Source organism: Leishmania mexicana, chromosome 33 (genome assembly GCF_000234665.1).
Source record: "Leishmania mexicana MHOM/GT/2001/U1103 complete genome, chromosome 33".
Taxonomy (NCBI): Eukaryota; Euglenozoa; class Kinetoplastea; order Trypanosomatida; family Trypanosomatidae; genus Leishmania; species Leishmania mexicana.
This window is the reverse complement of record NC_018337.1, coordinates 224,904-247,072: the sequence shown is the minus strand read 5'-3', so window position 1 is coordinate 247,072 and position 22,169 is coordinate 224,904. Positions and strand designations below refer to the sequence as shown.

General features: G+C 60.6%; 5 protein-coding genes across 5 annotated transcripts; all 5 read right to left on the bottom strand.

The window, feature by feature from the left end:
* Positions 1 to 1,304: 1,304 nt before the first annotated feature.
* Positions 1,305 to 3,791, bottom strand: LMXM_33_0600 (conserved hypothetical protein; the record flags this gene model as incomplete). The annotated part of the gene is made up of 1 exon (XM_003878597.1): positions 1,305 to 3,791. One exon carries the CDS (start codon positions 3,789 to 3,791, stop codon positions 1,305 to 1,307), a length of 2,487 nt encoding a protein of 828 aa, XP_003878646.1.
* A 1,021-nt stretch (positions 3,792 to 4,812) lies between these two features.
* On the bottom strand, positions 4,813 to 8,580 carry LMXM_33_0590 (conserved hypothetical protein; the record flags this gene model as incomplete). The annotated part of the gene is made up of 1 exon (XM_003878596.1): positions 4,813 to 8,580. One exon carries the CDS (start codon positions 8,578 to 8,580, stop codon positions 4,813 to 4,815), a length of 3,768 nt encoding a protein of 1,255 aa, XP_003878645.1.
* A 1,095-nt stretch (positions 8,581 to 9,675) lies between these two features.
* LMXM_33_0580 (conserved hypothetical protein) lies at positions 9,676 to 10,044 on the bottom strand (the record flags this gene model as incomplete). Its single annotated transcript, XM_003878595.1, has 1 exon — positions 9,676 to 10,044. One exon carries the CDS (start codon positions 10,042 to 10,044, stop codon positions 9,676 to 9,678), a length of 369 nt encoding a protein of 122 aa, XP_003878644.1.
* Positions 10,045 to 10,873: 829 nt separating this feature from the next.
* Positions 10,874 to 13,363, bottom strand: LMXM_33_0570 (putative GTP-binding protein; the record flags this gene model as incomplete). Its single annotated transcript, XM_003878594.1, has 1 exon — positions 10,874 to 13,363. The coding sequence occupies one exon, from the start codon at positions 13,361 to 13,363 to the stop codon at positions 10,874 to 10,876; it is 2,490 nt and encodes an 829-aa protein (XP_003878643.1).
* A 1,724-nt stretch (positions 13,364 to 15,087) lies between these two features.
* LMXM_33_0560 (conserved hypothetical protein) lies at positions 15,088 to 20,721 on the bottom strand (the record flags this gene model as incomplete). Its single annotated transcript, XM_003878593.1, has 1 exon — positions 15,088 to 20,721. One exon carries the CDS (start codon positions 20,719 to 20,721, stop codon positions 15,088 to 15,090), a length of 5,634 nt encoding a protein of 1,877 aa, XP_003878642.1.
* Positions 20,722 to 22,169: the final 1,448 nt, after the last annotated feature.

Here is a 22,169-nt window from a genome sequence, read left to right as displayed (position 1 = left end):
TGCGCGGTCAACGATATCGCAGATGTTGCGTATATATGTACGTATGTATATATATACACGCTTGTGTGCTTAGTTCCTTGTTCGATCTATTCCGTCGAGCTCAGTGTAGACCTTTACCACACCGAATGACCGTGGGCGAGAGGGAGAGGGAGGTGATGCGAGCCGGACTAAGGGGAAGGGGGATCCCACACGTGCGCAGAAAAAGAGTCGCGCGCCGCTGCCCGCCGAGCAAACGACTAGACCGCTCACTTGAAAGGCCGTAAAGGCGCATACACGGGGGCCGGTCAGCAGAGGGGTGCTGCTCCACGGCGGTCACTGGGTATGTCGATCCGCCCATCCGTGACGGTCACCCTTAAATCTTTCGCTTGGTGTGCGCACGCACGTCTCTGTCTCTCTCTCTGTGAGCGCATGTATGCTTTTCCGTGGAGCTGCAGATTTTTTCTTCTCTTTCTTTGCAACGTGAGGCCATTTCTCTACCATACAACACGGGGTCAAACACCGCGCTGCCACCCAGCGGCCTCATCCACGTGGTACGATGGCAGCCGTCGATACACGCCAGTACACCCACGCACCAGCTCAGCCATCGGAGAGCACGGCCTCTGTCTCAAAGACCACACAATCACCCACCTCGCATGTCGCCTCATAGCCGCACCCCCACCATGCCCGCTGCCATTCTTGGTGCATCCCTTTGTGTGGCTCAGGCGCCCCACACCAGGAGGCAGTGTGAGGGCCGTGGGTGGGATACGCAAGAGTCACACCGAGACGATGCCCATCATAGGAATGGTGCAAGCGTGTGCTCACTGTCGCGGGTCGCACCGACGCAGCGCCATTCAGGCCCTCAACGCCGGCATCGGCAGCGGATGCACTGCCCTGACCACCCCTAGGTCGCAGACACAAGACCCTGTCACCCACCAGAGGTGGCTTGGGATTTGGCAGGGCTAGAGGGAGGGCTGTTTGGCTTCTCTCCACACAGAGAGGGCGGGGGCACACTGGGCCCTGTGATATCACACACTGAGGCACTTCCCGCCACACGCCATCAGGAAGGACTGTGGGAGTAACGGATAAAAGAACGGATATGAGAGACACGGCAGCAGTGATGATCCTCGTCATTCTCGCGTCTCGAACGCGTAGTGAGCGGGGGTGGGAGTGCATAATGCAACAATCGCCCGCAATCATTCCTCCATGGAGGACGACATTGCTCCTCTTTTCAAGCTTGTGTCTGCAGTTGCTCTGCACTCGTCGGTGGGACTTGTACAGCTGAGTGCGGCAGCTTGGAAAACAAGAACAGCGCGCAAGAGTCTTCTCTAAAACTCCGCGTCATCCTCATCTGAGTCGTGAATGAGCGCTGCGTCGTCGCTGCTGAAAGACTCAGTGAAGTCCACATCAGCGGCAGCACCGCCGCCAAACTGGGGCCCCGACGATCCGCCGCCAAAGTGCTTCCAGGGCGAGACTACGCCGCCGTCATCACTGCGGGCACGCTTCAAATCCTCCGCCAGTAGGTCGCGTCGATTTCCTTCCAACCACGCGATGCTGTCACGCGCGCTGGCTTCCTCCGACTGCACCTCACCTCGGCCACTCTGCTCCGCCTCAGCCACGGCGTTGAGGAGCGCCGTGGCGGCACTTCTGTTTTTGGAACCCTCATCTGCATTATGAACGCTAGGCTGTACCGGCTTTGCCGAGGCGCTGGACGGTACGCTGGATGAAGATGTGCTCGTACGCGTGCTGGACGACGTAAGTGAGTCGGTGGCCTGGGCCCCGACGGCCGGCACACTTGTTGGCTTCTGAGGAGTTGGTTGCGTAGATGATACCGAGGATGATGGCGGTGCGACGGAGGCTCTGGTGTTGATGGATTTCTTCGATGAGGCGCTGCTTTCCTGAGGCTTGTCAGTGGAGGTTGGGGGAGACTTGGCCGCTGTAGCGGTGCCCGCCGGCGCTGGGGAGCATACCTTGGGCGAGGAAGGCGATGAAGTTTCCGGAGTAGCTGCTGAGGTGGAGGCCGGCATGATCGCGGCGACTGGGGCAGACCCCGCTGCCACTTGGTTGTCCGAAGACTCCGAGCGGTGGGGTGACCGCTGAGCGACTTGCCCTTCATTTGATTGCAACAGATACGCTGCTGCCTGTGGCGCCGGCGCCGGTGCAGGAGATACGGCGGCTGCAGCAGCGGCTACCCATGCTGCATCCCACCGTTTCTGCTGCTGTTGCTGCTGCACCGCTGCATTCCGGTGCATCTCCTCCGTACGGAGGAGAAGGCCGTAGAGCTGCTGTGGGTCGATCGGCGAAGTTGAAGTGCGGGGCGGTGCCTGCGGTACGGTGCTGGCGTCCGTTTTTTCATTTCGGTCCGTTGAGGCTGCTTCTGCTGCGGCGGCGGCAGAGCGAGAGTAGTCGCTCTCGCGCGAGACGAGACGGAGGCGGTAGCGCAGACGGCCAATCTCCTCCTCCTTCAGCTGCAACTCTGCGGCGTGCTCAGCCTGCAGGCGACGGATGTCCGCCAGACGCCGCTCCTCACGACTGCGAGCGCCGTCCAGCTCCATAAGCCGTGTCCCGCAGAGCTCTTCCCACTTGGCACACTGCAGCTGCAGCGCGCGTGTCTTCTCCTTCCATGAGTGCAGCTCCGCGTCACTCTGCTGCTTCGCCGCGTCGTAGTCTGCCAACTGCTTTATGGTGTCGCGCTGGCGCCTCTCCAGTTCTGCGCGCTGCTGGTGAATGTCCTCCCACGCCATCTTCAGTCGCTGCCGCTCCTGCTCCAGCTTGACGAGTAGACTGCGCTCCATTTCGGCCAGCTCTTCTGTCTTGTTCTGCGCAAGGAGGCGGTACCGCCCTTCCGCCTCGTCGCGTGCCTCTTGCAGCTTGACTCGAGTGAAGTTGTTGTACTTCTGCTCGTACTCGCTTCGCAGTTGCGCATGCATGTCGTTCTTGTGCTGCTGCAGGCGACGTTCCACCTCGGAACGGAGAAAGAAAGGCTGCTCCCCCGAGCCACCGGCCCGCTTGAGTTGAGAAAAAGTGAGCGCATACTTGGCATCGACGGCGGCAAGACGGCACTCAAGTGAGTTGAGAGGGTTCGTCGCACTATCGGCGCTATCGGCCGCTTCCGTCTGGGTGCTGCAGCTGTGCAGGTGCCGTGCCGCCTCCGCGGTGCTCGCGAGGCCCTGCCGCGTCACGTAGTCCTCCACAAGTCGCTGCAACACACTCTTCATAGAGCGGGACGGGGAGGGGGTGAGTATGTCGTCCTCGGGGTTGGCGGAGGCACCAGCGTCTACCTGCCGGAAGAGGTGGGCGAGGTACTGCTCCTCCTCCGCTGGGGCGCCGCTCGCACTGAAAGGTGGTACTTCAGCCTCGGTGCTGAATATGGAGAGCGACATGGCGCGCCTCGTGCGACGCAGGTGATTCTCGACGAGGGCGTCGGCCAAGCCGCACGACCAGGTCTGCAAGGTGTGGTCTGCCCGGCCCGAGACGACGGCGATGGCTGGAATGCCCGGTGACCCGGTAGCGGAAGCCTTACTGTCATCCAGCTTCCTCTGCCCTTCTCCTAGTGACGGTGGGACCGACTGCGATGTCCCATGAACAAGCATCCTGCCCATCTTGGGCTGCTGTAGCAGCTCGGTGAGCACCATGCCGCGTAGCTGCGTTTTGAGCTCACGCAGAGCCCCTGTGGAGCGGAGGTGCTGCTGCATCGCCGTGCGGAGTTCGCTCACGGAGAGCGTGCCCGGCTTGCTACTTGCGGTATTTGTCGGCGTGGAGCCCTGCATCCCGTGCGTTCGGGATACTGCTCTCTCCGTGTGGGACGAAGACATGGGTACAGTGTGGGTGAAAAACAAATATATATGTACACCCTTCTCTCAGAGAAAGCGAACACGGCACGGAAAGAAATGGTTGGCGGACTGGATGAGGCAGCTGAGGCTTCTGCGTGTGTGTGTCTGTATTTAGACGAAGGTACCGAGGATATCGCGCTGCTGCGTCGATTCGCACCCCTTCCTCACCACCCCCTTCCGTGTGTTCGCGAGCGGTGAGAACGGACGTGCTTGCTTGTCTATGATGGCGCAGTAGAGGAGAAGGGATGCGAAAGGGAGCCGCACCGCCCTTTACCTCACACGCTTCTATGTGTGCCGAAGTGACAATATATAGGTATATGTGTCAACGACGATGTCCCACCCTTCGCACAGTGTGACGTGGGCTGGACGACGCCACCGCGTTTTTTGCTTTTCCTTGAGTGAGTGCAGAGCGCAACGGGGCACCGCAGGCAAGTGCGGCACCTACATCGAAGGGGAAACGGAGACGAGGTATGGCCACAAGATGGTCCATGCCTTCAGAGAGAGAGAGCGAGCAAGAAGCAGGAGAGGGGTTGGCGAGCGGCGAGACAGAAGTGCAAAGTGACGGAGTAGTCGAAGAGATCGATTGGGAGCCAGGAGCATCACGACGCGGCGCCGAGTACACGCGCTTGGAGACGTGCGCATTCACCGACACGGGCGAGGGATGTTTCTCTCCCTTCTTTTTTTTTGTTGTGCCGTGTTAGGCTTGCGTTCATCTCACGCACGGTGAGTGGGGCGGGGCAGGAGGCAGTGGAGAGGCACACCATCGCCTTCTTCCAGATTTCATCGCCCTCCTAGGCTCCTTCACAGTGTTCTCAGGTACGAGGTGCACGGTGACGATAGGGAGCAGCCTCCTTGCTGACAAGCGAGGCGGACGGGGGCGGCGGCAGCGGCCTGGAACCTTATGACCCACCCTCTCATAGGGACAAGAAGAACATCACCACACAATGCCACTGCAGGGGTAACCCGAGTAGGCCACCCAGGGCTGCCTCCACACCCGCAGCTCTTAGAGCGCCATCTCTGCCGCAAAGTACGGCGAGTACCACAGCCACTGTGCACATGTGATATCCTCTGCTGAGAACGATGATAGGTGAGGCATCGCGCTTGCCGTCGTGGCTGAATCGCCTCCAAGGTGCCCCGAGAGCCCCAGCTGCTCCAACACACGTTCCCACTGTGTCCACTGCTCCACCAGAAGCGGGTCGATGCGGTGGGGATCGCCAAGGTCGCATTGCTTCGCTTCCGAAGCGGCGGGCGAATTTCCGAGGAGGCGTGAGACCCACTTGTTGTGCCGATGAACCAGGGCAAGCCTTTCGGCTCGATGGGCGCACATTTTCTCCCAGATGCGCTGTGGGACATACCGCAGTGCGCTCCGCGCGAGCCACGCCGTGTCTACCGTGGCGCTGTTGTACACGTGCGCAAGCGCCGCCGAAAACGATGAGGCACCTGCCTTCTGCTGCTGCTGAAGTTGCATGTGCACCCTCGTCTTGGTGGCAGGGTGTCCCACCACCGCGCCACCCCACTCCAGTCCAGCACGCAGAAGCGCCTCGCTCTTCTTCCCTGCCGAGGCGACCGGGCCAGTTTTGCCTGATGCGGAGGAAAGCAATGCACTTGTGCCGGCAGAGAGAGGCAGAAAGGCCTGTGCAATCATGAGGGCAAAGTCTGCGGCTTCCACCGTTGTGTCGAAGGAGGCGGCACCGTACTCCTGCAGCAGCTGCTGCATCGATCGAAGGTGCTCTTGTGTCTCTGCTGAGGCGGACACCGACCGTGGCCGCTTCTCGCGCCGCTCGGCGTAACGCTGCAACGCCCCGTTTCCCTTGGCGATAGCAGTGTTCTCCATTGAGCCCCACATGGCGTCCATCACCGCCGGCTGCAGCAGCAGGGAGCATAGACGGTGTGATGCGACATCGGCCGCTGCAATCACGCTCGCCCCACTGCCACAAACGCCAAGGGCTGAGTTACCGCCGCCACTAGAACTCAGCGTGGCACTTCCGCCGCTCGTTGTCAAGACGCGTCTGGTAGACGACACCGCCAGCGTCCCCTCTAGCTCTGTCGAGGATGTTTTGGGGTCGAGGTAGCAGAGTTGCATGAGCCCCGCCACAAAGCGCTCGGTCCTGCGCCACGCCGCGGCAGTGGTCTTCGTCTCCTCCTCGTCCGCACCTCTGCAGCTGGCAATGAGAGCCGCTCCGCCTACCGACGGCATCACGGCGGACGTCCGAGGACCAGCGGGGTGGCGAAGGGTGACGTCTCCGCTGCTCCCCAGTGGGGTGCCGCGGAGTTGGAGCTGAAACTGGTGACCTACAGCGGCCAACAGAGAGTAGGGGAAGGCGAGGCGCTCGACAGATGAGTCGCTTGTTGCGGTGCTTGCGGCCAACGCAGCGGGCAACCACTCGAGGGGATAAAACTCGTACCCCACTTCATCCAGCAGCACCGCCGCTTCTGCGCTGAAGCGCGCGGCGCTGGGTCCCCTACCTGTCACGCTGGGGTTTGTGCGAGGTTGAAGTAGCCAGGAGGCACTGCTGCCGTCGTGATGGGTGCGCCATGCCAGGTGTATCTTCAAGAATAGCGGCGCAAGCACGCGCATCAGTTGCTGCACATGGCTCGGCACGCGCAACTGGGTGTGCACAACGACAGCGGCAAGGAGCACCTCACCCTGATAGCGCGTGATAAGATGCTGAACACGCTCGTGTGTCAGCGCGTAGGCGTGCGTCGTGGCTCTCCTTTTATTATGGTGGTAAAAAGAGGCAACGCGGCTGTTACCGTTGCCGTCCAGCTCTTCGTCACTTCCATCATCGGCGCCGTCCTCGCGCCCGCCCACGTCATGCCTCGAGGGCGCCTGTGCTCTGAGTCGCACGACCATTGCATGTATACTTGTGGCAGTCGTTAGGATGCGCTCCGTTTCTTCTATTCGCAACCCAGACACGCCGGCGCGCTGAAAGTACGCAACCAACGCAGATGCCGGCTCAGCGTAGTAGGCGGGCATGTCGAACAGCAACGGACCACTCGCACGGCGCGCCGCGTCATCCTTGCCGGCATCGCCACCGTCGTCGCCCTGCGGATGCATTCGGGGCAGTACATCTAGGCTGCTGAGTAGACGCTCGTAGCTGCCGGGAAGAATGTTTAGGAGACGCTGCGGATACGTCTTTCGGGCGAGGGACAGAAGAATGGTGTCCATGAGGACGTGGCTGCTCCACCGCACGCTCAGAAATGACGCGGGCGCCGAGCCTGCTCGCGCGTCGACTGCCTCTTCGGACACCTGGAGCTTGTTTAGGCTCGACAAGTGCCGCAGCAGCGGCGACCACACCCACTCCATACCGAGCTGCTGCACGAGGGCAGGGAAAAACTCCTCCGAGATGGCATCCGCCTCCGGCAGTGTCACGCCGCGGGTGGTTGACATTGCCATCACCGCTGGCGTCACGCTGGCGCCACCGCCTCCATCTGCGCCTGGCCTCTTCGGCGGGGCTGGCGGCTCAGGCCTGTTGCGCATGTCCTGCGTGCCGCTCCCAAGAACAATTGTGAAGAGCAGCTCTTGCACGGCGTGCAGCACCGCTGCGGTGACCCCCACCTCCCTGCCGCCGGTACCGGCCGGCGCTGTTTGCTGATAGTAGCTGCACTCTTCCGTTATGAGGCTGAGTAGCAGGGCAGCACTCTGAGGCACATGGGCGGCGGCACACGACGCCGTCGCCGTGCACGGCGGAGGCTGGTCCGGTGACGCGTGCACAGCGGAGGCGGAGGCACGAAGTTCGGCCACCGCGACGGCGGTGCGCACCCGAGCCACGCACAGTGCATACTCCACGACACCAGCCACCACGCCGCTGAGGCGCACTCGAGCAAGGGCTGCAGCCGCAGTATCGGGGGCCACGCTCGTGACTGAGGCTGCGTTGCCCCCCTCCTTCGTCCTTTTGCCATTATGATCTCCACCAATGTAGCACTCGAGGTTCGCGCCTGCTGCAACTTGCAGTCGATGATCGCCTTGATGGGCGTAGGCAACAAGGAGTCTTGCTAGCGGTCCAGGGACCGAGATGCTTGTGCTACACGCAACAGCGGCGTACAGGCGTGCTTCGTACCACTGCCGTTGCTGCCGCACCGCAGCCGCCGACAGCTCCGATGTCGCCGCCGCCGCTGCCTGTGAGGGCAGAGCTTCGTACTGGAAGATCGAAGTTGTGCGGCGCCGCGGGACTCCAAGTTGCGATTCTGTTGAAGCAGCCGGCTTAGACGCGTGTATTGTGCTCACCGACGAGGTCGCGGCTGCGATGTGCTCGAGGTAGTCGTGAGTCAGCTCCGAAAAGAGTGTGTCGCACGCCGTCATCTGTTTATCCTGCTTATTCAACTGCTGCACCTCTGCCAGCACAGTGGCCAGTACACCTCCTCCGCTGCCGAGTGTGGAGGAGAGAACCTCTGCATGATGAAGCACCGTGACGCGCAGCTTGTCGACCCAGCTCCACTGCTCCGTGGACATGAGGTGTTGAGATGGAGAAAATGCTGAGACAGAGGTGTGCGCTCGCCACAGCCGCCGAGCCGTGTGGCCAGCCTCCGTGTAACCCGCAGCCTCCAACAACGCCAGGCTGTGAAGGGCACAGACAACCACGCTGTTATCCGCCGCTGCTGACGACGTCGAGGAATGCGCTTTGACAGCTGACACAATGTGCGAACTGGGCCGCAGCGCGGGGAAGAAGGCCAAGTGCCACAGTGAGTTCTTCACCGTGGCTTGCAATACTAGCAGGAGCGAGTGCTCACGCCCAGCGTCGGCGCCATGGAAACTATTATGCGACGACATTGCCGCAGGACGCCGATTACGCAGCTGGACCGAGCTCTTGAGATCTGTGCCAGCGCGCGAGCCAATGCGTGCGGTGGTCTATGGGGGGGGAAGGCGACACGTTGGAGAAGAAAATGCACCGACAAGCGAGAAAAAAGCATAAGGAAGCCGTGCTTCGTTGAGGGATGGGCGCTTCGCGAGATGCGCTGCGCATGCAGCGGACCGAAGGGGGAGAGGGGGAGATGGATGGGGTTTGAGAAAACACGGCGCTGCCATGCACGGGATTTGCCTGAGGGGGCCACTCAGAGGCGTGAGAAGCCGCACAAGGGAAGGGAAAGGCGGAGACAAGGAGAGAGGAATGGGAACGCGTCGAGGGCCCTCTCCGTGGCGCAGGACGCGAGGGAGTGCCAGGAAGATGACGACCCGGGTGTACGGTTCGACAGCTCATTGTTGGGTGTGGCGCGCTTTATCACCGAGGTACGAGAAGAGGGGGAGAGCACAAAGACGTGTGAGAGCCACGCAGCGACGGTGTGAAGTTTTTGTCCACTTGGTGAGCGGTAAAGCGCCGAGGCACTGACTGACCCTCTCCCAGCATTTCTTCTCCCTCCCTCCTTCCCTCCCTCCCCCTTGCGAGAACTGTACACAAGGGCGGCCTTTCAGATTTTTTGCTTGTGAGTTTGATGCCCGCTCATCATGCGCGTGCGCGGGCTGGAAGGGGTGCGCGGGAAGGACGTGCCAGCCGCACCATGACAAGGGGAAGGGAGAGAGAGACTTGTATAGAAAGAAATGAAAGAAAAGAGAGCCAAGGAAGGCTTACAGAGTCGGGGTAGAAGAGAGAGGGGAGACACACTCATGCACGTGTCCCTGTGCATGAGTGTGTCTCCCCTCCAGCGTGTGCGTGTTTATGTGTTCGTGCCAGGTGGTGGTGATGCGCACAAAAGTGAAAGACGGTAACCTGACTTCACACATGCCCACGCACGCACTCTCGCGTTCATCTCTGCGAATATAAATCGACTTACTTCCGCGCTGACACCCCCCCCCCACCCCCTGGTGCGGTGCCACATCACACGAGCGTGCTGGGAGGTTGAGCTGCTGTTTTTTTTTCCCTTCCAAACCTTACTTCTCCGTCAGGTTTGAGATCTTCTGCTGTAGCTCGCTCATCTCCTCCTTGAGCCGGTCAAGCTCCTTGCTTCGATCACGCTTCACCTCCTCAAGGTTGTCCTTGTGCTCTTCCTTGAGCTGAGACACCATACGCTTGAGCGCCTCGATCTCACGAGCATGGGCGTAGCGCTCTTCTGGTGTGCTGATGTTCTTATCCATCTCGGCCTCGAGCCACCGCTCATCGTCGCCCTCCTCCACCTTCTTCTTGGCGGCTTTATTCACGTAGTCGGAGCTGAAGCGGGCGGGTGCCTGGCACGCCGCGGCGGAGACGATGGAGGCGGCGGCCATGCGGCGCACAACGCTAACGCAGGCGAGGCGCTGCATTGCCGAGGGTAAGTCAGGGAAGCGAGTGGGGCAAAGGGTGAGTATATATATATATATAGATAGCGAGAGAGGGAGAGCCGGAGAGGCAGTGCAGTGGTGGTGGCGGCGGTGCAAGAGAGGAGCTCCCGCCAACAATAAAAAGGAAAGCGAAGAGACGTAAATGACAATAAGAACCCCCCAAAAAGAGGAACGCACGCACGCCAAGGTGTGTGTGTATTGTGTGTGTGTTGTGTGCTGTGTGTGTGTGTGTCGGGGGGTGGTGGTGAGGGGGTTCTCGTTTTATTTTTTTGTTGTCTGCCTGTCTGTCTGTTTGCTTGTTTGTTTCTCTCACTGAGAGACGTGTGCCGTGAGAGCTGGCGGCTGTTCCGTGTGAAAAGGAAGAGATGCTTCGGAATGCGGTGGAAAGGACAGGAGCGACATCTACACGTGTGCGTGTGTGTGTGTCGTATGCCGCACACGGTCAGTTGGACGGCGTTGTCGTGTGCGTAGAGAATGGGTAAAGGGAAAAAGGGAAAAAGGGAGAAAGGGAGAGAGAGCGAAGTGCAACCATGCAGAGTATGTTTGCATGTGTTTCATTTTCTGTGCGGTCCACCTTGGGGCGTGGCCGCCCTATTTTTTATCAGGTCAGAGCACAGCTCGGGCACCAACGACGGTTTCGACGTATTCGTTTGTTGGCGTTTTCGTGAGGAGGGACAAGAGTAGGAACAGAAAAAAACGGACGGAAGGAGTAGGCATACCGAGAGGTGCTCGCCTCACGGTGCTGCACGGGACATCGCAGGCACACACGATGGCGCCACGCAGTTTCTTCTTTCATGACTTTATCCAACCCCTACCGTGCAGTGGTTGCCCCCAATGCAGCCGCGAGCACGCTTTGGTCCAGTGTTACAGTCCCGACACTCCGGCGAGCCATGCGTTCCTTGCCCTTCTTCTGGTCATTCCACTTCTTCTGCTTGCGTGAAATATCACCGGCGTGTATCTTGGCGGTGACGTCCTTGCGGTACGCCTTGACAGTCTCTCGGGCAATGACCTTGCTCCCTACCAGTGCCTGCAGTGGCAGATCGACGGAGGAGCGGAGCAGATTCTCCTTGAGGGAGCCGATGATGCGCCGGGCGTGCGTGTTGGCTTCGTGGCGCAGGCAAATCGTTGACAGCGCGGAGATGTGCGCCCTGTTGATGACAATGTCCATCTTCACCAGGTTGGCGGTCACGTAGGTGGGATCGTCGTACTCCAGCGTGGCGTACCCGTGCGAGCTGCTCTTTACCGTCGAGAAGAAGCCGCGGCCGAGGTCTGCCAATGGCATACGATACCGCACCAAGGTGCGGGCGCCGTCTATAACGCGCATCTCCTGCATATCGCCTCGAAAGGCGTTGAGCGCAGCGCTGTTGATCTCGTTGAGGTACTCGCTTGGCGTCAGGACCGTGGCTGTGACAAATGGCTCGAGGTACGCCCCGACGCCTTCGTGCGGCCACCGCCAGTTGCTGACGGAGACAGGCTTCCGCTGCGCCGGGTCGTCAGGGTCGCCGTGCTGCTCCACGTACATGTACTGCACCTGCGGCGGCGTGACGAGCACCGTCTGTCCAAACTCCATGAGCAGCCGCTCCTTGAAGACCTGCATGTGAAGGAAGCCGAGAAAGCCCAGCTGCAGCCCGGGCCCGAGCGCTGGGCACTGCAGCTGCTCCACCGTGACAGAGGGGTCATTGACGCACAGGAGATCCACTGCCTCGCGCAGTTGCGTGATGTAGACGCCTTCGTCGGGGTAGAAGCCAGCGAAGACGACGGGGTGCACCGTCTTGAAGCCTGGGATCGGCTCCACTACGGATGAGCCACTACTGCCGCTCGCTGTCTCTGCCGCCGTGGCGGGTTCCGTGCGCGACGCGGTCGCGGGGGCCCCTGTTGCCATCACCCTCATTGTGTGCGTTCGCGTCGGCAGTGTACAGAGGGTGTCGCCGATGAAAACGTCATTCTTGAGCAGGCCAGAGAAGAACACGAAGCCGACCATACCAGCCGTGAGGGCCGCAGTTGGGTGCAGAGTGGGATGGATAATGCCCACCTCGCGCACCTCGTGCTTCTTTCCGGAGTGGAAGAAGGTGACGGTAGTGCCTGGGGTGACGGTGCCATCCATGACTCGAATGAGGCCGTAGATGCCGTCCTTCGCCACAGATTGGCCGCCGGAGGCAGCGGCCGCTCCCGACGAGACCGAGGAAGCCGTGCTCACCGGCGCTGGTGCAGTACCATCCGCCATGCCACTGCTTTCGGAAGTCCAGCAGTCGAAGAGCAACGCGCGCAGTGGCACCAGCTCTTTCTCCACCTTCTTCCGATCAGCACTGCCGGGGTGCATGGCTGGAAGCTGCTTCATGTCAGAGAAGCCTTCACGACCACGTGGGGGCGGTACTTTGTCAATGATGTGCTGAAAGAGCTGCTCGATACCCTGCTTACTCTTCGCGCTCGTCAGAATAACTTCGCGGCTGAGCAGCCCGGTGCTGTCCTCCAGCTGCAGCAACGTCTTTTCCACCTCAGCGTCGCTCATTACACTGTCCATCTTCGTCAGCACCGGCAAGATGGTGAGATTCTGTTCAAGTGCCGCATAAAACTGTGCCATGGTTTGTGCCTCCACGCCTTGTCGAACGTCCACCAGCAGCGCTGCACCCTCGGAGGCGCAGAGGCTACGCGATACCTCGTACTGAAAGTCCACGTGCCCTGGAGTGTCGATCAGGTTCACAAGATACTGCGTGCCTGTCTCACGCACCGTGAGGAGCATGCTGCATGTCTGTGCTTTGATGGTGATGCCACGCTCTTTCTCCACCTTGAGGCGATCTGTAAAGGTCCCAGTGGCCCCGTCCGCCGGCAGCAGATTCGAGAAACGAAGCATGGCGTCGGAGAGCGTCGTCTTGCCGTGGTCCACGTGCGCGACTACACTCACGTTGCGGATGCATGCCTGCGGGAAGCTTTTGATTAGGTTTTTCTTGAAGGCAACCTCCTCTGCGAGGTTCCGTGGCAGCAACTGCGGTGTGCCGACAAGGCGACGTGCGTCTTCTGGCACGGTGTAGTGAGACACGTATAGGTCCTCCCCGTGCACCACTGCGGTGGCAGCGTCAGTTGTGGAAGAGGAAGAGGCGCTGCAGTACCTGCGAGGCTCCGCAAGCAGGTGCTTAAAGCAGCATCGTTTGTCAGCGCCCGTGTAGGAGTCGAGGCGCTGTCCACAGAAATGTTGATGTCGCGTTGCCGTGCGTGCGCCTCCATGGTGGGCAGCCCGAAAACACAGAAAATCGGAAGGCCGCGTGAGAGAGAGACCGCTGCGGCGCACGCTGCACCACTTCATGACGTTCTTCAAACTGCGCCTTTGTTAGAAAATGCTTGCCTTTTTCCTTTGCTGGTGCGCGACGCTACTGCCCTTCTGCAGTCACTCCAGTGGAGGATGGGCTGCCGTGAATACCAGGGGAGGAAGAGCTACACACACACACACACACACACACACACACACACACACACACACACACACCAACACACGCACACGGGAACAGCGCGTGAGCTCGTCGTTCTTACACTGTGTGGTCCCAGTTAAAGTAGAGGTGTGAGTGCGGTGAGGCTTGTGGGTGTACACTACTTTCTTGCCCCTCGGTGGTGCTAGAGACGTCGGCGCGGCAACAGCTGTTCTTCACTCGGCGACAACGATGCCCTCTGGGGTGAAACACACACACACACAAGGATATTTAGGGACACCTAGAGAGACGCGAGCGCGTCCCCTTCCGTCGCTTCCTTTATGGTCGTTTTTTCCTTTTGCAGGGGTGCCCTCAACGGTGGCCTCACAGAAGCGCGTTGGCGAGGTCTTCCCAGAGACACCCCCGCATGCAGGTGCGCACGGAATACGTTTACGGAAGAGGGTACGAGTACTCACAAGAGAGAGAGAGATGGACGTGGGAGATGAGAATCCCAAGGAAGCTCGCATGACCGCGTCATGCACCGCCTGGCCCCTGCGGGGGACGGGGCAGTACATTGAAGCGTGGCCGCCGCAGGCGTTTATGTGTGCTACCGAAGGTAGCTGAGAAGTGCGTGTGTGTGGGGGGAGGGAAGGGAGAGGGGAAGAAGTTACTCCCCGTCCCTTTATTGTGTCCCCCCTCCTCAAATAAAACAATACATCAGATGCGCAGCAGACAAGCGCACGTGGGCAATGCAGGATGTCGAAGACCTGCCCTTCTTGCTCTTTGCCTTCATCGTTGGTTAATTTTCGTTGTTGTTGCGTGCGCGTGTGCACGGTTGTGCTTTCAACATCTTACTCACCTGTCGAGCGACGGGCCCCGCCCTCCTCCTCCTCCCCCGAAACTCTCACCCGGACCGACACACACGGACGCACGTTTGCCGGGCACAGGCACCACGTTTCCATACGCTTGAACCCATCACACACAACAAGAACGGCATTTCACAGCATCGGCACCGCCGTCACATAACGACGAATACAAGAACCGCAACCAGAGTGTGTGCGTATGTGTGTGTGTGTAGGTGTGTGTGGAGGGTGGGGGACGGGAGGGAAAGAGGCGTGTGTGTGTGTGTTCCAGGAGACGAAAAGACGGCCAGGCGAAGCCCTCCCGCCCGCCCCCCTCTCACTTGTATTTACATGGATGGAAGGGGAACAACCGTGGTGCGAGGACGTCAACGGGCAGGGAATCAGAGAAGGGTAGTTACATCTAAACGGGCGTTGCAGTTCAGGCAAACACAAAGGATGAAAAGCAAAAAAAAAACATCTGCGGACTGCAGCGTCGTCAGGGTGAAGGTGCGATGCGAGGGACACACGCGGGAGAGACAAGGGTAGCGCGCGGGGCCAAGAAGAGCCCACCACTGCCACACGGCGCTCTTCCACCAGTCTCTTGGCTACAGCGGAGGCGGCAACGTAGCACCCCTTCCACGAGTATCCCATACACCGCGCGGCGAGCCCTCTCACCTACTCGACATACACCCACTGTCCCTTCATGGGCCGCACCAGTGAGCCGACGCGGGGGCGGGGCTCCGGCCACGTCACACCTCTGTGTGTAAAGCAAGACGCGTGCATTACGGCTTGTGAGGACTCTTCGGGCTGGGCTGATCCAGCGGCAGCTTACGCAGGCTTCGCGCGATCATTGCTTGCCGCTGTTGGTGCCGCTGCGTCAAGGGCACAGAGGGACGCTGCGGCGGCCCCACGATGCTGAACAAAGTGGCTGAGAGCCGTTCGTGGGTGGCGGCGTTGACAGAGTCCATGAGTGAGGCGTACGGAGTGCGGCTACTGCCCAGCACAGATGGGGCAGTGCTGGGCGGACTTGCCCAGCTCTGCTCCTCGCCCACCGAGGCACCGGTTTGTGTGCCGTTGAACTGCTGTAGCTGCAGCTGCCCGGCTGCCAGGCGAGTCGAGAGGCGCGCGGCTAGCTCCGCTGCAGAGAGCGCGAGCGCCTTTCGGTTGCCAGCCACAACGCTTTCGCGGGTTGCGGGGAGGTGCCGCTGCGTTTTCCACCAACCTTTGACGGCGCCTGGCCGACCGTCCGCCAGCCGCCCCACCGGCTGTCGTAGCTGTGTGACAAGGAAGCGACTGTACAGCTGCGACTCTCGCGCCTGTTGCACCTGCTCCCCGACCTCAATAAGCTGATCAAGCTCTCCGGCACGAACAGCGGCCTCTTGCGCCGCAGCGCACAGCACTCGCCGGTCCGGCGACGTGGGCAGCCACATCGCCACGTCGTCACTAGCGTGGAAACAGGTGTCACTGCTCTCAGAGTCCGCTCTGGCATGAAGCGAGTCGTACTCGAGAGCGACCTCGGCCATGGCCAAGCTGATTTCGTCCACGCACAACGCCGGCAGCGCGGCAATCTGAAGCAGCAGCGATCGCTCCAGCGAGGAGAGGCGCGCCCCAATCGACGGCATTGCAAGTACCCCTGCCTCTGCGGTGCGAAGCAAGTCGAACCCAACGGTAGACAGGCACCCGTACACCTTCATGCACAGCCCCAGAGCGCCGTCGATGAGAAGGGAGATCTGCTGCTCCGGCTCCACGGAGGGGCGCCTGCTTCTACGGGACATGAACTTTTCCATATATGCGAGCACGACGGAGTCCGGTACTCCCGCCTCCGGCGTTTGCGACGTTGTGACTGGCACGGCTTCCGAGTGAAGGTAGCGGTAATAGCTGCGAATGGCGTCCGCCTCCAGTGCCCCCAGCATGGCGCGTCGGTGCAAGAGGCGGCACACGTACTCCTCCCTCAACGCTGTGCGTAGAGCGGGTCGCAGGTGCAGATGAAGCAGCATCAAACCAGAAGGCGGCGCTTGGGCCGCGCCGCCGCTCTTTCCGGCGGGCATCTCTGATGCCCAGAGACACAGCAGCAGCTGCACCGCCTCGATTCCGTCGTCGCTGGACAGCCGGCACTCGCGCACGTCCGGCGTGAGCGGGGACAAGGCAATGCGGCAGCTGCGCCACGTGGCGAAAGGATCGATGGCACGAGGGCAGCTTTCCAGAAGATCCGACAGCAGCGTTGTGGCGTACATCAGCACACCCTCCTGCTCCTTATGGTCTGCCGTGCCGGCAGCAGCGCCGCCGCAGCTCTCCACCGCCGTCAGGCGCACATGCCGGGCGGCTTGGCCAATGAGACCATGCGCCAGCGCGTAGGCCTCCATGAGGTCTAGCATTCCCTGCACCCCGCCGGATTCGACGAACTGCATCTCGCTTGCTTTGCAGCCCATCACAATGGCGCGAAGAACGTCAAGTAAGAGCAGAAATACGTCGCCATAACGCTCCAGGTTCGCCACCTCCTCCATCGTGAGCTGTGGCGCGGCTCCTTCGCTGCGGCGGTGCTGCTGCTCCGGACGCGCAGACAGACATTGGCGCATGACATGTCGCATCCACGACGTGAGCAGATCCACTCCGCCATGTTCCGCAAAAAGATTGGGGATGCGCAAAACTGGTGAGTGCACGCTTCCCAGGAGCACGCGTGTATGCGATGGGGCTGAGACGCAGTTGATCGAGCACGCTGCCGACTCGCTATCACCTGCCGCCCTCGACGATGCAGCCGGGCGACGGTGGGCGCCCACGGCGTCGTCGTTACCATCCACCTCCAGCGGACCCATTGAGGATCCAGAGGACGACATGCTCGAAATGCATAAATCCACCTCCTCGTGCGGCTGCCAGTCCGCTGACTCAAAGCTCCGAAGCGGGGTTCTGTCGCGCCCGACACGTTTACGCTTGCTTGCGTCGACAGTGTTCGCGGCTGTGGCTATGCTCACGTTGGAGTGCGACTTGTGCATTTTTGTGTCTTCGGCCTCGTCGTCGTGGTCGTCCTCTTCGATATCATTCGTGGTCATCATTGGTAGAGCCAGTTCTCGCACCGTACCCACCTCTGCCAGCACGACATCCCCGATGCAACGCAGCAGGCCCCAAGCGACAAAAGCCGCGTGGGCGGCTGTTTGCGGCAGCCAATTCCAGCGTACCTCACCGTAGGTCGGCGTCGCCGCCGTCAACTCGATGCCGCTGTCCTCTCGCACGGAACGGTGTCCCCACACGCGCTGCAGAGACGTCGCAGCCACCGACGCGGTGATGGAGGAGATGAGGGGCGGCACGGTTGCTGGGACACCGGATGCGTCGACGTAAACGTCAATCTCCCGGATGAGCTGCACGAGGAACGGGACGAGCGACGGGGCGTGCTGCGTCAGGGCTGTCTGCACGAGAGCTACCTCTTCATCCGTGTAGCGGCCTGAGCGCCCGTGCACCTCGCCGCTTCTGCTCGCCCGCGCGATGGCAGCAACGGTGACGAGGGCACACCGCTTCACAGCCTCCGCCTCGAGTGGCGCGGTGCGCAAGTAGTGGAGCGCCACCTCGACACCACCGGCAGCGATGAAGTGCATGTCGGCCCCGTACAGCATGCCTGGCTTGTCGTCTGTGCTGTCCATGTCACTGCCCCTGTCCTCGGCTTCTTCGCCGAAGTGGTGCTTGTCGACAGCTTCCACCGGCACGCTCAGCAGTGGACTATCCTCTCCTTGCTGCTGATCCTGTGGCGCGGACGGCTTCTCGCTGTAGAGGCTGTGGCAGCGCACCTGCAGCCCATCCGATTTCGCGCCTAGGTGCTGCGTGAAGAGGATCATAGATGTGAGAAGTTGCCAGGCCTCCACCTCCAGCTTCAGAAGCTCCTCTTGTGTCCACGCCACCACGGCCGCCTCGTCGGTGCGGGTGTCGACATACATAAGCAAAACATCCAGGAAGCCCAGGCGCGAGAGTTGAATTCCCCAGAGGGCTGCCGTGACGGCTCCATCACCGGCGTCGGTCCCTGTGACCTGCTTGATGGGGCCGGTGGTGATGTGGTAGTGAACGTACTCGCGATAGGTGAGGTGCGCAAGCTGCCAGCAGTAGTGAGCATCCAGCAACTGCCAGCCGTAGATCTTAAAGTCGAGCAACTTACGACGACGTGCCACAGAGCTGGCGATGGATTGGAAGCGCAGCGCGTGCCGACGCGCGGCGTCGAGGGAGAGCAGCGCCACTGGAGTCGATTCGCCTCTATCGACGTCGGTGGACTGAAACGCCGCTGGGGCTGTGGCTGTGGCCGAGTGCGCGGTCGTTGTGAGTTCGGCCCCGCACGTTGTCTCGAACAGCAGCGCCGCCACAGCGTTGATCGCCTCCACAGTGGCGACGCTGAGATTGAGCGGCGTGACGTGAACTTCGACCGAAGGCGGGGCAGCGGAGAGACAGCTAAGTGACTCCGACGACGTTAGCGGGGTCCCATTCTGCGCGACGCGATGTGCGGCGAGCTCGTCTTCCACGTACTGGATGTCGCAGCGGAGGAGGAACGCGAAGAGACACACGAGATCGTCGCGCAGCTCGCAGTGCGCAGCACTGTGGCCCTCGTTGAACTGATGGAGAAGGCCAAGGAAGAGGTCCATGGCTGGGGGGCTCGCCTCTGCTCCCCTGCTGACGCCAGCCTCACCTTCGCAGCTGTCGTTCGAAGCCCCGGCGAGGCCAGCAACACCCATCGAGCCGTACATGAGCTGGCGTGAGGATTCGCTTGGTGCCAGAAGTGATGCGCCCCACAGCACATCCACACACAGCTGCGCATATGACGCAGCGCGGCAGACAAGAGGAATGGCTGTGGAGGTGAGCGACAGCGTACGAAGTGCCACAGGGACGAGTAGCGGGGGGAGCAGTCCCACGCGAGGCGTGACCTCTGCGCCACCGCAGCTTGTCTCCCGCTGCTCCGCGGCAATGATTTGGCACGTGATGCGTAGCACCCAATGCAGCTGTGCAGCAGCGCCATTTCCATCTGTGCTGCTGCGACGTCCTTGGGGAGACCCTGCTGCACCAAAGAGATCGTCCTCTGCCTTGACATCCACACCCTTTCCCACCCCTGCCGAGGCACTGCTGAGCCCCTTCTCCGTTGCGAGCACTGTGAGCACGCTTGCCCACTGGTGCACCACATCCTCAAAGACAGATAGGATATCCAGGCGGTCAAGTCCCGCCGTCAACGTTGCCGACGCTTTCTTTGGTGCTTGCGCGCTGCCGTCAGCGCCGTCCAGGTAAGTGGTCAGCACCCGTGAGACGCCCTTCAAAGCGGCCAGACGCACCGCCTGAAGGTCAAGTGCCGCCGTCGCGGTGACTGGTGTGCGGTGACCGGATGAGGAGCTGTGGGAGGCGAGGGCGATATCGCAGTCGACGGCGGCAACCGCGTTGCCATCGATACCCTGCATGATCGTCAGCAGCGCGCGCAGCAGGTCCCTCACGGCGGTTGTCTGACACTGCTGGTCACTCAGCGTGAGACACACAAGCGGTGTAGCGGTGCAGCGCTCAATGAGCGCACAAAGCGCGTCTGGAAATGAACGAATGAACGCCAGCGGCGCTTCAGCGGCGACTGCGGAAGTGCAAGAGTGCGCGGCGTTCGCGCAAGAGGCACTAGAAATCATGGTTGCAGCGGCTGTGGGGCCCGGGATCATCAACGCATCCTCTGCTGATGTGGCTTTGCGGGCCGTGGCCATGTAATGTTCCCACGCCTCCATTGCGATGGCAGCGCGCTCGTCCTCCGTGACGGCAGCCCCGGTATCATGGCGTCCATCTCTCAGCGACTTTTCTGGCTGTTCTATGAGGGGAGGGAGAAGGTTTTCGATCGGTACCGCACCACCACCGCCTTGTCGGGTCGACTTCGAAGTGCTGCCAAACGCTGTCCTGGGGCTGCGTGCGCACTGTACGCTTGCTGCTGCTGCTGCCGCCGCCGCCAAACTGGTTTCACGTCCGCTGCTCCGCTGATTATCGTAAACGCCGACTTCTCCCTTGGCGATTGCGGCGACGCAGGCGTGGATTAGATGAAGAACGCCACACTGCACAGCGCACGGCGTGACACCAGCCACCAGGTCCCTCTGGAGGAGTTCAGTGAGCAGCAGTGTAAGCCGCTCATAGTTGCCCGACTGCTGAATCGGGTTGAGCTGCGCGGCCACCTCCGCTACTTGAAACTCCAAATACTTCCCCACGAGACTGGGTGTCGTTGCAGCGTTGCCGGGGGCCCAGGCCACAAAAGCCGGTAGTTGAGCAACGTGTCGCACGACAGCCTCCGCTTGCCTGCTCCGCGTCGGTGTCGACTGCCCAGCTACGCCACCGGCGAACACGTCCTTTGGCACTTTCCTCCTTGCCGCTACCGAGCCATGCTGAGAACAGACACCTTTGCCAGCGGTGCGGGCTGCGGCTGAGGACCGCATGTGTGATACGTGCACTGACGCGCACGTGGACTTGGAAAGATAATAGAGGTGTGCCGTTACCAAGTCGCTTCTCAGGGTTCCAGTTCGACGAGACAGCGAGGCAAGTGAGAGCGGATATTGATTGGGGGAGGGGGAGATGATGATGCTTGAGTGTTAGAGAGGGGAGGGGGGATGCGGAGGCAAGAAGCTGAGCTGCACCGCACCCCTTTACAGTAGTATGACAGATGCAGGATGGGTGTTCACATGTGCGCCCTATAACAGACGGGCCCGACGAGGATACCGGATTCAGAGAGGGAGAGAACAGCGCCGACCTTGCGCGCACCACCACCTCCACTTCCTCCTCCCCGTAAGCTGTAACACACCCCGACTTGATGAGCGGCTCAGAAGGACGAAGAGGTGAGGAGGACAGGACAACAACAGCAGCGGGAGAACAAACCTCTAAGCGCTGGTGAGTACATCCGTTTCCTTCGCCAGCGCGCGCGAGAGGGAAAGTTGTGGAGAAAGGGAAGGCAATGCGAAAGAGGCGAGAGAGAGAGTGTTACACGGAGGTCACTGAGTGAGTCGGCGCATTCGTTACCATCGATCCAACCTCTGGGGGACGGTGGGTCCCCCCCGCCGGGCCGCCCACACCGAGGCCACACCGGCAGTCGAGGGTTTCTTTTCATACAAGAGCACAGAGCTGCGCATACATGCCTGTGCTTGTGGCCACTCACGAGAGTGGGGAGTCGAATGTCTTTCCAGCTTCCTGTCTCGCCAGGTGGAGACAGAAAAGGCGTGGTTTGTGTAGATGTGTGTGGGTGGGTGGGGGGTCTTGTGGAGGAGATTCACTCTGAAAGACACACACACACACACACAGTGGAGTCAACGAGAGAGGAGGAGCCGCAAAAAAAAGGTAAACGGGGGGCCCTTTCGCGATGATGACAAGTAGAAAAGACACGTGCCGGTAGAATGAAGAACTCGCTTCGAACTGGGCAAGATGAACAAACTCGATTGTGCCCTCGATATCGGCGCACTGCTGTGTATCGAGAAACGTGTACAAAGATCAACAATAATAATGGTAAATGAACGTGCAAAAGAAGAATTTCTGCAGGAACTGGTGCACTCGCCTGCTGGCTTGGGGTGGAAGAAAAAAGGGAGGTGCGGGGGAGAAGGAGAGCGCGCGTGCGAGAGAGAGAGTTGGCCGTCGGCGTTCACTGTCCAAGGCACGCCTTCACCATAATATGCGAAACCACATGCAGAAATACCCACGCCAGTTCTTAGTCGTTATGTGGTGTGATACAGCTGGCCAGCATGTGATGGCATTGCACCAAAGTGCCATGGCAACAGGCGGTGAGGGGCTAGGAGTGGGAGTGCGGAAGAGAAGGCAAAAGGCACCATATACATATATTTATGAGAAGGGAAGGCGCGTGTGTATGCTGGAGAAGAGACCACGGACCAGGAACAAAAGG